The 14,562-nt window shown below is 47.5% G+C and overlaps 1 protein-coding gene across 1 annotated transcript in view; it reads right to left on the bottom strand.

Moving 5' to 3' along the window:
* The window catches only part of LOC309547911 (uncharacterized protein), a gene marked incomplete at both ends in the record, with an annotated part of 267,527 nt that overhangs the window by 211,756 nt on the left and 41,209 nt on the right, over positions 1-14,562 (bottom strand). Inside the window, 2 exons of the mRNA XM_082247911.1 lie at positions 8,201-8,273; positions 8,808-8,988. Of these exons, the coding sequence (XP_082104037.1) occupies positions 8,201-8,273; positions 8,808-8,988 (254 nt within the window). The remainder of the gene's footprint in view (positions 1-8,200; positions 8,274-8,807; positions 8,989-14,562) is intronic.

Raw genomic sequence — 14,562 nt, 5'->3', positions numbered from 1 at the left:
TTTCCCTTCCTAGGGGGAAATTTCTTCCCACTTCCTGTTGTCTCCCTCCGTGGATGTTTGTAATCCAGGGACCGCCTGTATTTAGAAGTAAGGGCAGTATGCAGTGGTGGTAGGTAAGGGGAAAGCAGAGAGGTCAGCCTCTTAGCAGATGACTAAAGGATGATGACTTGGAGCATACATTCAGGAAGCTCGGAGACTACTGCACCCTGCAGAGCCAGCCATATGCAACTCCTGTTGGCCCTGAGTCCTCCTGCTAAACCTATGGGGGCTGGGTCCTTTACATGACTATCTGAACCCTATATCACTGGCCCTGAGACAATATGAGTAAAAACATTCATGGGGTTGGGCACTACTTTTGGGGACATGTAGCACTGCAAGGATAATTTAATAAAAAAAATTACTGTTTGCAAGTATCAGTGAATTTAATGACACTGAAAGGGATTGTGAAGTGGCTCATCTCCACCATATAAACAAGTGTAGCACCCTCCTTGGTAGGTGCTAGGAAAAAGAATATATTGGCCCTGTCTGCTTATCAGGGGTGCTGTATCTGTTAGCTGTTCTGTCACATGCCTCCAGGTGTGGCCTGTTGAGTCTGGGGAGTCTCCCCACTGTATCCAATGAGGGGTATTGTTGGACAGTGGAGGAAACCTAGCCAATAGCACACCAGGGTTTATGACTGTCTCAGTGGGTGGGGTTTACCGCAGTGCACCCTGGGATTCAGTGGCGGCCGGTGTATTGAGGGTGCAGGGGCACCGCCCCCCCCATCCATGCATCCGGCCCCCTAATCTGCATGCAGGCCGCCGGACGCATGGAGCTTAATGTTTTTTTTTTTTTCAAATCACCTAATTAGAGCCAGATGCTCTAATAGGGTGATGCAAAGGGTGGAGCAGTTCCCCCCCGAGCCCACCCATTGTGTGACAATAGCGAATGAAAATTCGCTATTGTCACACCGATCCTCCTCCTGGCCGCCAAGGCAAACTCCATGCCATTGGCCGAGGAGGAGGCGGGAGCGGAAGGACTCGAGAAGACGCGCCGCCGGGGGACACAGTGAGGAGAAGCCGCCTCTGCGGGCTCCAGGTAAGTGCACTAGTCGCAGGATGGGGGGCAAGCATGCTGATCTCTGCTTTGATGGGGGCACGGCACGCTGTTCACTGCATTGAAGGGGGTACGCACGCTGATCTCTGCATTGATGGGGGCACGGCACGCTGTTCACTGCATTGCAGGGGGCACGCACGCTGATCTCTGCATTGATGGGGGCATGGCACGCTGTTCACTGCTTTGAAGGGGGCACGCACTCTGATCTCTGCATTGAAGGGGGCATGTACGCTGTTCACTGCATTGAAAGGGGGCACGTACGCTGGTCTCTGCATTGAAGGGGGCATGTATGCTGGTCTCTGCATTGAAAGGGGCATGTATGCTGGTCACTGCATTGAAGGGGGCATGTACACTGTTCACTGCATTGAAGGGGGCATGTACGCTGGTCTCTGCATTGAAGGGGGCATGTACGCTGGTTACTGCATTGAAAGGGGGCATGTACGCTGGTCACTGCATTGAAAGGGCCATGTACGCTGGTAACTGCATTGAAGGGGGCATGTACGCTGATCTCTGCATTGAAAGGGGCATGCACGCTGGTCACTGCATTGAAGTGGGCATGTACACTGGTCACTGCATTGAAGGGGGCATGTACACTGGTCTCTGCATTGAAGGGGGCATGTACACTGGTCACTGCATTGAAAGGGGACACGCTGGTCACTATTTTGAAGGGGGCACACTGGTCACTGTGCATTGAAAGGGGGCACGCTGGTCACTGTGCATTGAAAGGGGGCACGCTGGTCACTGTGCATTGAAAGGGGGCACGCTGGTCACTGTGCATTGAAAGGGGGCACGCTGGTCTCTCTGCATTGAAAGGGGCACGCTGGTCACTGTGCATTGAAAGGGGGCACGCTGGTCACTGTGCATTGAAAGGGGGCACGCTGGTCACTGTGCATTGAAAGTGGCCACGCTGGTAACTGTGCATTGAAAGGGGGCACGCTGGTCTCTCTGCATTGAAAGGGGGCACGCTGGTCTCTCTGCATTGAAAGGGGGCACACTATACCTTAATTACTGAAGGCCCCTTTCACACTTTAGTGACCTCCAAGTTACGCAATTTTTTACAGCGTTTTTTTGCCGCAAAGCAATGCCTATTACATTTTTCTGTTTGCGCCCCCCCAAAAATTTTGAGCACCAGCCGCCACTGCTGGGATTGGAAATAAATCTGTGGGGAGCATGTGACAGAGCGTCTTTTGGTGGGAGCATCAATCCCAGGAGGAGGTGACGGCTGTCTCTCTTCCTGTAAAAATGAGAAGGTGGTCCAGGCAGTCGGCCTAGGGACCGGAGGTTGAGTTGGGCTGCAAGGGATCCAGAGTTGCTGAACGAGTGGAGTTTCTGGGCAAAGGTCTTCAGGAAAAACAGTGTTGTGAGTACTCAAGATCTGCCTAGGGGTCTGCCTAAGAGAGGGGAACCACTCCAGAGAGTTCAAAGGGGATCCAGGAGCCAGCTAACCAGGAGTGTACAGTAAAGGGGGTGCCAAGTAGTAAAGCCCTGAAGTTTGGGGAGTAAAGGGGGCACCAGGAAGGACCCTGAAGTGTTCAGCAATACAGTTTGCATTAAAGTCAGCAACCCCAGAAAGGAGTACTTTGGGGAGCTTAAAGGGACTTTTCCACAGTCAGAGGTGAAGTTCTAGTAACTGGCCTAGCCGAGGACAGCATCAGTCAGCGTTAACCAGTGCCAGTGAAGCGTTAACCAGCGTGAGTGAAGCGCTAATCACCTTCAAGCAGCATTTTTCAGTGTCCCTGCCTAATTGTGCATATTTTAGTTGTTGGAGTATCCCACTTCTCCCTTCTCCCATCCAAGTTCTCAAATAAACCCTAAAAACCAAAGAAACTGGACTTGTTCTTGTCTGAGGTGCTCACACTTGAAAAAAATGCTGAAAGTACTGTTGTTGCTAGCGGTAACCCAGGGGCACCCACACTCAGCAGCTCCCTTGGGAGTAGTGCTACACAAGTAGTACAGAAAATTGGACATTTACGAAGGTAAAAGGCTGAGGAGAAGTTTTGATCAACAACTGAATCATAAAACCAAATATAAAAAGATCCTCATAGAAAAAATAATATCACAAAAATCATACTGGAAAAACAATATAGGGCCACACATAAATCCATCCCCAAATATATGCTAGATATGCAGAGTGATTTTCCATCTCTGAGCTACATCTAAAGGCATTTTCCAGGACAATTCAGAAATTGCACTGTCCCCGTAGGGATTGCTGTGTGATGACTTCTTGGGTCTCCCTCTGATTACCTGCTGACAGTCACTAGGAGATGTTTCACACTCCCGTCTGCTTGTTACTCAATAAACAGTCCAGGGTATTTGGTTTTATATTTATTTTTGAACTTGGATGGGAGAAGTGAATAGTGGGATACTCCATCTGAACTATTCACATTAGATAAGGACAACTCTCACTTGTCCTCACCAGGTTATTTGTGGAAGCAGACACACTGCTTTGACCATACTGCCACTTGTATGGAAGAATTACGTCTTCTCGCTCTCACTAGCAAAAGACTTATAGCAACTACATTATCTTCAGGACACTCTCTAGCATCTTCTTTACTGACATCTTTCAACTGACTCTTCCACTGAAGGGATGGCCCTCTCAGGACAAGCCCCATGTCACAGATCTGTACTCACTGTAGGCAGAATCGGATTCTTTCTAGTGTTTCCCTTCCAGTCGGCTCTGCAGGACATCTGGGTTCAGCTCCTCTCTGATATTCAGGCCCTCAGGTTGACTACCTGAGGCTGCATGGCACCTCTACAGAGGAGGGGCAGCCACCCCCTCCCTCGGGGGACCCCGTTCTCCAGCCGAAGCGAAGACCCCAAGCACATGTGCCCTTGGCATTTAGTATCCCAGCATGCACTGGGGCACTTTCCTCCGCCAGTCCCCAGGGCTGTAACAATGCCTGTTCCCTCACTTGTCAGGTTTCCTCCCACTGTCCAATATGTCTACCTATTGGACCAGTGTGAAACATTTCAGACAAGTTGAGCTGCACCTGAGCACCATGAGCCGACCCCACCAATGGATCCTGCTCTCTGGTAGGCAGAGAGCAATATAAATTTACCTTGCAATCTCTCTGGTAAGCAGAAAGACCCAAAAACGATACTCTCTCTTCTAGCACCTACCTAGGAGGGTGCTACATGTACCTCCAAACTTCATATGTTTTCTTGTCTTATGTAACCTCTAATATCTGCATGGACTGCAGTCCCATCTAAAAGCCCCATAGATGGGGAGCCATGTAAAGGAAGGTTTGTTAGTCCTATCCTCAGAATAGCCGGGGGATGGTAGAGCTCCAAATGTAAAAACTTTCCTACTAAAGAAATGAGCAGCACCCTGCAGGAGCGGATACAACTCCCCATCTGTGTATAACATTGTCACCTTCCAATCTCCTCCATTCACCAATCAGAGTTTTATCTGGTTTTGGCCAATGTTAGTTTAATGGAAGGAGTGTCTTTGGAGATACAAAGTATACATTTTATTCTATGATATGTCCAGTTTATAATGACACATTACATTCCTGCTACAAAGCATGGCCAAGTTATTTGTTTAACCACTTGCCGACCAGTCACATTGACTGTACTGCGGCAAAGTGGTTAGTTATCGTCCAGCGACGTAGACCTACGTTGCTGGACTCCTCCCCTTGTGGGCGGCGCACGCGCGCCGCCGGAGGCTCGCTCCCGCTGTATTCAATCACAGCGGGAGTCGGGCCAGGGGAGGAGCGGCGGTGATCACTGCCGTTCTTCCCCGATCGTCAGGGAATCGAGTGTGGAGATCCGCCTGCTTGTGTAAACAGAGCGGGCGGATCTCCTAAGTGACAGACAGGGCAGATTGCAGGGTTCAGCATAGCTGAACATTTGATCTGTCCCTGTGTCACTCAATCACCTCCCCCCACACACGTTAGTAAGCACCAGGCATACATTAACCCCTTGATCACCAATAAAAATTAACCCCTTCCCTGCCAGTGTCATTTTTACAGTAACAGTGCATATGTATAGCACTGATTACTGTAGTAATGTCACTGGTACCCCCAAAAGTGTCAAAAATGTCAGTCAAGGGTCCGATCTGTCGGCCGCAATGTCATAGTCCCGCAAAAAAAATCGCAGATCGCCGCCATTACTCGTTAAAAAAAAAAACACCAAAAATGACAGAAATCTTTCCCTTAGTTAGTTAACGCAATAACTTTTGCGCAAACCAATCAAAATACGCTTATTGTGATTTTTTTTACCAAACATAGGTAGCAGAAAACAAATTGGCCTAAAATGATAAAAAATTTGGATTTTTACATTTTTTTGGGGGGAATTTCATATAAAAAAATGTGAAAAATATTGTTATTTTTTCAAAATCGACGCTCTTTTTTTGTTTATAGCGCAAAAAGTAAAAATCGCACAGGTGATCAAATACCACCAAAAGAAAGCTCTGTTTGTGGGGAAAAAAGCATGTACATTTTTTCTGGGCACGGCATTGCATGACCGCGCAATTGTCAGTTAAAGTCGCACAGTGCCGAATCGCAAAAAGTGGCCTGGACGTAAGACAGCAAAATCCTCCGGTGGTAAAGTGGATAAATAATACCTTATTCATAGTTACATAGTGCGACGGTACTCACCATCACCGGGAGTGAAAGACAGATACTTAAGTGACACTGACAAAATGGTTTGGATAACTTCAAATGGGAGAGTAATAGTTATCAACAATATCTCTCAATAAATATGAAGATTTAATCCCACTTTATACTGTGAGACCTATAGGCTGTTGCCATGTAGTCTGTGACACCTAAATAATCATAGCAATACATAAATGTGTATTCCATGTACTTCGATGTAGGAGATGGACAGACTGTCATTGGCAGTCTTGTCCTATTGTCTGTTTTGAGGTGGGATGTGGATTGCGTTAAGTCTGCCTGTCCCATTGTTAAATGTTAATAAGCCCACATTGTTCTTTCCAGATGGCTAGATAATTATTACAAGTTAATTCTGTTTCTGTATACAATTCCATCTGCATCAAGAGTTTTACTTCATCCTCAATCTAGAGTCCTGTCTCGTATTGGGGGAATCTGCTACAAGGGATTGCTATGCTCTTCATACTCCCTTGAATAATCACTAAGCTCTTGTGAGAGCTTGTCCCTGTTCCTACTTCACTCTCTGGGGAAAGAGAGGTTCACCCACTTGAACCTGGAGCCTTGTTGTAGGTCCAGGGTGGGTAGGAGATGGCGAGACCCCAACCAAGCTGCGACGGTTCGTGGGGTCTGAGGTGGTTATGGTGTCTGGTGGAGTGCTTGGCGCCCTTGGGAAGCACTAGGAGCATCCGTCAACGGAGGTACCCAGTTGGGGTGTCGGTTGATCCGTTACACATAGTTAGTCTGGTTGAAAAAGAACACAAGCCCATCTAATTCAACCAATAGAAATATAATACTGTACAAGAATGAAAAAGTTAAGGTATTAGGCTGGGTTCACAATTATACTTTTTTTTTAATTACATTTCAATATCCATAGCCCATTTCACCATATTTTTTATGGATTCCCTTCACACATATGCAGTTTCCTGCAATTTTGTTTTCTAGAGAGGTGCAGGGATTTTTTTTACATGCAACACAGTGTGTTCCTGGCTCCATAGACTTCCTTGCTCAACCATTTTTATTCGGGAATATAAGTAAATAGAACGTACAATGTACAACTCACTGAGGAGAAATTACAGTCATAGTACTAATAACAGAGTTGAACTGGTTACTGTAACTGTGACAAACCATTTCAATGAACAAGTATAAAGGATGGTGAAATTGGTGACCTAGAAGGGAGACCCATCGGGCGCAGCCAACACCCAGGCACCCCTAAAAGGGAGCTCGCTGTGCCTGTGTGAGGAGGCGCAGCCCGCGGCCTGCATCTTTTATAGAAAGGTAATGTCACCAAAAGTAATAAAACACAACCAGGATTACTGATGTAATAACGATAAGGTCAACGACCTAGGCAGTGGGATCAAAGAGATATGAGCAGTAACCGTGAGGAGGTAGTTAACTCAGTAAATGTGGAGAGATGTAACCAAAGCATTAGGAAATTGTGAGATCCGGGATGTTGTATATAGTACAGTGTAGATATATAGGAAAGAAGGGTAAGAAGAGGGAGGAAAGGAATAGAAAAGAGGAGGGAAGAACAAAGCGGGGGGGGGGAGGGGAGTGGTAAAGGGGAGAAAGGAGGAAGGGGGGAGAGGGAAGGTAGGTCGCTGGGGGGGGGGGGGGCAGGATTTCAATGACAGTTGCAGATGGCGCAAGGACGAGATTCAGGGCAACAGAAGGGAGCTGTCAAAGTTTGGTGGTAGAAAGTGGTCTACCCAAGGTTGCCAAAGCTTATCAAATTTCTCAACTTTATCCAGCAGGACAGCTTCAATCTTCGCGTGAATCATAGCGTTAGTGACTCTATGTTTCACCTCGGGTACAGGTAGGTGAGGGGTTTTCCAAGCTTTAGCTACGGTTTGTTTGGCTGCTGTCGTAACTTGTAAAAATAACTTTTGCGGCCGCTTAGAAACATTGTCTGGTTTCATGTTTAAAAGAGCTAGGTCAGGTGGGATGGGTGTGTCCATGAGGGTGGAAAGAATGTGAAAAGATAGCCTTCCAAAATTGCTGAACCCGAGAACATGACCACCAGATATGCATGTGGGTGCCCACATCCTGGCAGCCTCGGAATGGCTCCATAGACTTCAATAGAATTGCAATTAAACCACATGAAAAATATATGTACTATACATGCATTTTTGGGGCATTTTTTATGCATTTTCCTATATGACAACAGACACTTCCTAGGAATATGAACACTTCCCAAAAAAATCTAAATTCAAAACACCCTAAAAATGTTCCAAAAACACGCATGAAAACATGTAAAATACTCTGCAAAAACATCAATTGCACTATAGCTGTGAACCTAGACCTAATAGTAAAATAAAATAAAAATAAAAATAGATACTAATACTGTATTATCAACTCTTTATAATGTTTTACATCTCTCTGCCTGGACAGAGAAGAGCCCACAGGAGGAGAATATGGAGGGACACATTGCTGCAGTCGGGGTATCTATGAGATGTACTAATACTGTATTATTATTTCTTTATAATGTTCTTACGTACCTCTGCCTGGACGGAGAAGAGCCCACAGGAATAGGACACGGAGGAGGAACATCGCTGCAGTCAGATGTGTGGTCTGTGTGGAAAGAATGAAAGCTCAAAGAGGAAGAAGATTTTGCACTGCAAGACGTGTGTTTCCTCTTCATTTCACAGAGAAAAACTATGTGAAATCTGGCATGTCAATCCAACTTGTAAACATAGAAAACAAGAGAAGGGCTCACCAACCTAGTGCAATATCACAAGACATTTATTGAGAGATTAAAAGACATGCCATACATTATACCTATAAACATATGCTAAAGGTAAGCATAAGAAAGGTTTCTTTTATAAATCCATTGACCTTAAGAAAAAAAAGTGCTTTTCGGTAGAGGACTGGAAGGCGTCTGTGGTGATGGTGCTGACGCGTTTCAAGGGAGAAGGGAGGATGTCAATCTAACCACAATCAATATGTGGGGCTGGGCAGGATGACAGGGTGGTCCTCACATCCTCCATGTGTCCCTCCTTGTTGGGAGCCAAACAAGGGTTTACATGAGATGTCCACCCTATGATAAGATCTTCTGGACTACACTAGGCACCTATAACAGGGTCGCTTGCCTGGCACATGGGGTACCTTTCCTTCTGTGCCATTTTCATCAATGCCCTGGGTGAAGGCTGAGGCGGCCCTGGGGGAATACTCAACCTTAATGCGGACCTCTATGTTTAGAGATGAACATACATTGTGTACAGTTGCACCATAACTGTTCTCCAGGTAACTCTCGGGTCCTCGAGCTTCGTCCATATCCACCCCGTGACTAGGAAAAAAAAAAAAAACGTGGCCCACTTAGCATAATCCCATATAAAAAACCTATTTATTTAAAATCAAATAATTGAAAAAAAAAAAAAACACTCACAAAATTACACTATGTTGCCAAAAGTATTGGGACGCCTGCCTTTACACGCACAATAACTTTATGGCATCCCAGTCTTAGCCCGTAGGCAGTGGCATACCTAGAGCATTTGGCACCCGGGGCGGATCCTATATCTGGCACCCCCCCACCCTAAAATGTAAAAACACCCACAAAAATTTGTAATGTTTTCAAGAATATTTATTGCACACATTTCACAGCCCCCCATCACAGTGCCCCTTTCAGTCTCCCCCCCCGTCTCTCTAATCACAGTTCCCCCTTTTGCACTCTCTGCCTCCTCTGCACAGTCCTACCTTTGGCATTAACAGATAGCTAATACTATTAGCAATGTGTTTAAGTTTGAGTAAGAGATAGGAGACATGCTAAAGGAGATGGTCAGAGACTACGGACATAGTACAGGAGATGGTAAGAGACTGCGGACATAGTACAGGAGATGGTCAGAGACTGCAAACATGATACAAGAGATGGTCAGAGACTACGGACCTGATACAAGAGATGGTCCGAGACTGGGGACGTGATACAGTAGATGGTCAGAGACTGCAGATGTGATACAAGAGATGGTCAGAGACTGCAGACATGATACAAGAGATGGTCAGAGACTGCAGACGTGATGCAAGAGATGGTCAAAGACTGCAGACGTGATACAAGAGATGGTCAGAGACTGCAGACGTGATACAGGAGATGGTCAGAGACTGCAGACGTGATACAGGAGATGGTCAGAGACTGCAGACATGATACAGGAGATGGTCAGAGATTGCAGACATGATACAAGGGATGGTCAGAGACTGCAGACATGATAGAAGATAGAAGAACACTAGGGGGGCCAGAGAGCACAGGGAAAGCAGAGAGCACTGGAGGAGCTGAAGGGCAGGGGGGGGGGACTGGAGAGAATTAAGGGGGGTTTGGAAAGCATTGCAGGGGGGTTGGAAGGCGCAGGGTGTGGAGAGCACTGGGGGGGGGGTGGCCAGGGAAAGCCAGAGGGATGGAGAGCATGGGGGGAGGGGGGACTGGAAATCACTTGGGGGGGGGCAGGGAGCACAGGGGGAGGTGAAAAGCACTGTGGGGAGCTGAAGAGCCTGGGGGTGGCTAAAGAGTACTGGGGAGTTAAGAGCACTGGGGGAGGGTTAAGAGCACTGGGGGAGGGTTAAGAGCACAGGAAGGGGGGTTAAGAGCAGTGGGGGGTTAAGAGCACTGGTGGGGGGGGGGCTGGAGAGAACTGGGGGACCAGTAAAAGAAGTTGTATAGGAGGGGGATGGGGCAGCTGCATATAGAGAAATTGATATTTCCATATTTCTCCTGTAGCCGCTGAATGCCTGCAGGAGGGAGAGAAGGAGAATCAGGCATCCAGTGGCAGCAGGAGGAATATGAAAACATCAATTCCTCTATATGTAGCTGCCCCATCCCCCTCCTATTCAACACACATGAGGCTGCACAGCACTGCAGGCACTGACTTACCTACTCTCAACTTACTGTAAAACGTTATTCTTCTCGAATCAAACGCATAGACCCCCATTGGAATTCGAACATATGTGTCTACTCCCAGAGATACCCCGCCATATTTTATCAGAGATATACAAATCAATATTGGCTCAAACTCACAATACGCTCCCCATGTTCACTAAATTGTGGTCCAAGGAGTTGGAGTTTGAGGTCCCAGCTGGGGATTGGCATACTGCATTCCTATTCACTCATAAATCCTCTATCTCAGACTATGCTCAAGAGAAGAATTACAAATTATTATCCAGATGGTACCGTTACCCGGTTACAATTAATCGGACCTTTTCGATTTTCACAGACACATGCTGGCGCTGTCATAAGGGGAGAAGAATGTATTTGCACATCAAGTAGGAGTGCGACTGTATCCTCCCTTTTTGGTCTCAAATTTTTCAAGTTTACTCAGAGATCTTTGATGAACCCCTTCCCCATCCATAGCTCTGTTATCCATCCTCCCAGGCACGGTTCAATCTCAAAAATCTAACCTACTAAGATTTTTCCTCTCCGCTGCCAGACAACTAATTTCCACTAGAAAAGTTCCTCTATCCCAACCTTGTCTTCTTGGGTAAATTAAATTAACGACACCATGCTCATGGAGGAGATGCAAGCGAGAGTACTTGATGAATGGGATAATATTACCAAACTTTGGCACGTATGGCTACTCTATGCCTCATCGCAGAAAATGGGTAACGGAATCCTTCGAAAAGCCTAACCTTGTATCTCGTCTCCGTTGCCTCTGCTTTCCTCTCTCGCTTTTCTTACTTCTTCTTTTCCTTTACTCCTTTCCTGGGCTATGCCTTTATCTATTACTTTGAAACTCTTGTCATGAATATTGCCATGCATTTGATGTACACGGATTTCTTCCTTTTGCTCCAATTGTATACATTGTTTAGTCAACCTCATTCATGCTATCCTCATAGCAGTGAATTTACCACTGTATTATCAATGTTCATGTGCACTCTTCACTCAATTTGTGTGAATATCTTTCTATCTCTTCAAATCTGTTTAACTGCACAGCACTGCAGGCACTGACTTACCTTCTTCCCGCCGCAGCCGCTGCCGCCGCTCCCCCCCTCTCCTCCCCGCGAGCAGCACGGACTGAAGGAGCTGCCACATCTGCAGCTGCCTTCACACAGAGATGCGGGCTGGGCTGGCAACTCCGGGCAGGACACCGACTGGCGGCCTGACAACCCCCCCCCCCCAGTGAGTGGCACCCGGGGAGGGCCGCCCCCCCCCGTTGGTACGCCGCCACTGCCCGTAGGGTTTAATATTGAGATGGCGCACCCTTTGCAGCTATAAAGAGGAGGGAAGGGTTCCCTGGTGCCACACATCCACACAAGGAGTCAGGGCTGCTGATAGAAATTGCGGGGCCCCATACAGACTACCTGACAGGGCCCCCCCCCCCCCCAAGAAAATGTTAAAGCTATATTTTGATAAAAATACAATAAAATCATTATTAGCAGACACAATTACAACATAACTCACAGAATTCCCACTAAATCTAAAAGATGAAACTGAGCTGATAAATAAGTCTGCGTGTGTGTGTGTGTGTGTATGTGTGTGTGGGGGGGGGGGGGGGGGTGTTGAGGGTCATGCACATGGGTGCGTTGGTCTGCACAGTGTGAACCAGTGGTTAATTTATGTGGCTTGCGACCCCTGTATCTGTATGGACACAGCTGCGGGTCCTAATTTGACAGATGTGGGGATGCAGGTGTGCGGCCCGAACACAGACACTGTGCATTTGAGGACTGCTCATCTGCACACCTGTCCAATTAGCGCCTGCGGCTGTGTTCATACAGGTGCTGCATTCCCATAGAATGACAGGTGGCTACAGCCCAACCCCCTCCTTCACACAGCCAGAGTACATGTGGGAATGAACCCCTAATTATATTTTTCTAAACTAAAAAACAGATCTCTCCAGCGATGTGCTGTCACAATGAAGAGGGAAGCCATCTTCATCTAGTTCTCTCTCTGGGTTCTTTGGCGCCAAACTACGATAATGTAACACAGAAGGAGGAGGATTAGGGAGGGACAACTGTCTCTTTGTCAGCAGATAAAAGCTGGCAGCAGGGATTGGGGGGAAAGACGAGCTTTCAGCTGATGGTGGAAAATTTCTGTAAATGTCATTCATCATGAATACCCCTCCCTGTGTGGGCCCCTCTGTGTGCTGAGGCCCCCTACAAGAGGACCAGTGGTCCCCCCCTATCAGCGGCCCTTCAAGTAGTACAATGGTAGGAAAGAGAACCTTAGCCTGGGCTCCTACCAGGCCACACCCCCATTGCGCTTTGATCCATCCCCAAGCTTAGTCATTGGGATGGAGAACCCTTATGCATGGGGGAGTATAAGAGCATCATCGGTAGTCAGTGGTAAGAGCTGGCACATGTGTGTAATTATTGTCTTGGGCTGTAAGGGTCATCAAGCCACCATGTTCTCCATACAAACACATACAGATTGGGTTTCAGAAGGGATGTGTCATAAATCTGCAGTAATGTTTCATGCCCTGACTGTCTGCTTACCTCTCTGGTCTGTGTATCAGCTTTGGGGACCGTGCTCTTACACCTGTGTATGTAAGTAATCTCTCAGCATGACTCCGCCCCAGTCTCTAACAGGAAACACTATAATAACCCACGCACTGCAAGCCAACTTTGCCCGAGCAATAATTGTGTGAAATATTTCCCTAAGTGTTTCTTGCTGTGTGCTCTACGTCTGATCTCTGTGTACCGACTTTGGCTTGTTCACCTGACAATCCTTTTCTGGCTGCTGCCCCAACCTTTGGCTCATCCTTCTGACCATCCCTGTCTGCTTGTTGCCCCGACCTTTGGCTTGTTCTCCTGATTATCCCTTGTTTTCCTGGACTGCTGCTTCCTCTCCACCCACCAGAGCCAGCCATGAGCATGAGCTGGGTGACCCTGGGGGGGGGGCCACGACCTGGAGTCAGCTGCAGCCGAGTCCATCCTCACCATCAGAGGCACTGGTGATTGGTGAAAACCTACTGGCTCCTAGACTCTGCACCCTGAGGAATATTATGCTCTAGCTCCCTGCAAAGGACCGCGGCTGCGACCCTGTGTAGCTGCTTCTCTGAGCCATCGACCCTCAGCAATCAGCCGTTGGGTTCACCACCTCCACGGTGATCTCCCCGACACTTGGTCCCACAGGTGACGCTGAAAGAATGTTTGTTGCAGAAATTAACATTTGAGGCAGAACGGTATATTGACGATATTCTGAGGTCTTTCTACACTCTCTGCACTGACTGCTGGGAAGATTTGTGTCCTGGGAAAGTACAGAGTCCTTGTCTGGTCTGTAAGAATGCATGGCTGCAATACAGACACCCAAAGTCACTTAGATTCTTACTGAGAGATATATCACAGCCTACAGTTATTACATTTTGTAGGACTGTCCCCGTAGGGCCTGATGGATGATGACTTGAAGGGCTTCCCTAGTTACCAGCGCACTGTTACCTTGAGATATACTGTAGTTCATTCATCCCTCCTTGCTCCTGCTGGCTCGTCACACAATAAACAGTCTAGGGGTGTTGGTTTTTTGATGTTTATTTGGAACTTGGATAGAAGAAGGGAATAGTGGGATACTCCAATTCAAACTATATACATCAGGTGAGGAAATCTATCTCTAGACCTCATAGGTTGATTGGAAACAGTTGGGTTGCTTGATCCACACCGCCACAAGTGTGAAAAGGGTTAAGTCTCTTGTTCTTCACTTCCTAGCAAGCAACTTAATGGAGGACATGGGCGTCCGCAAGGGGGGGCAAGGGGGGCGGGTGGACCCCCCCTGGAATGTGCCTATTGCCGCCGCGCCAAGTGATCTGCCGGCTCTCTCCTCTCCCTCTGTGTCCTCTCCCCTTCTGACAGCTGCAGGGGGTGGGCCAGACTGAGGATTCCCTGCTGACATCAGTCAGGAGGGGTGGAGCTGCGGCCCGTGGGGGAGAGGAGCCTGGAGGAGAGAGTTGGA

The sequence above is a fragment of the Pelophylax lessonae genome, assembly GCF_965119305.1.
Source record: "Pelophylax lessonae genome assembly, chromosome: 2".
Lineage (NCBI taxonomy): Eukaryota > Metazoa > Chordata > Amphibia > Anura > Ranidae > Pelophylax > Pelophylax lessonae.
Note: the sequence above shows the minus strand (reverse complement) of the source record. Positions and strands in the feature narration are given on the sequence as shown.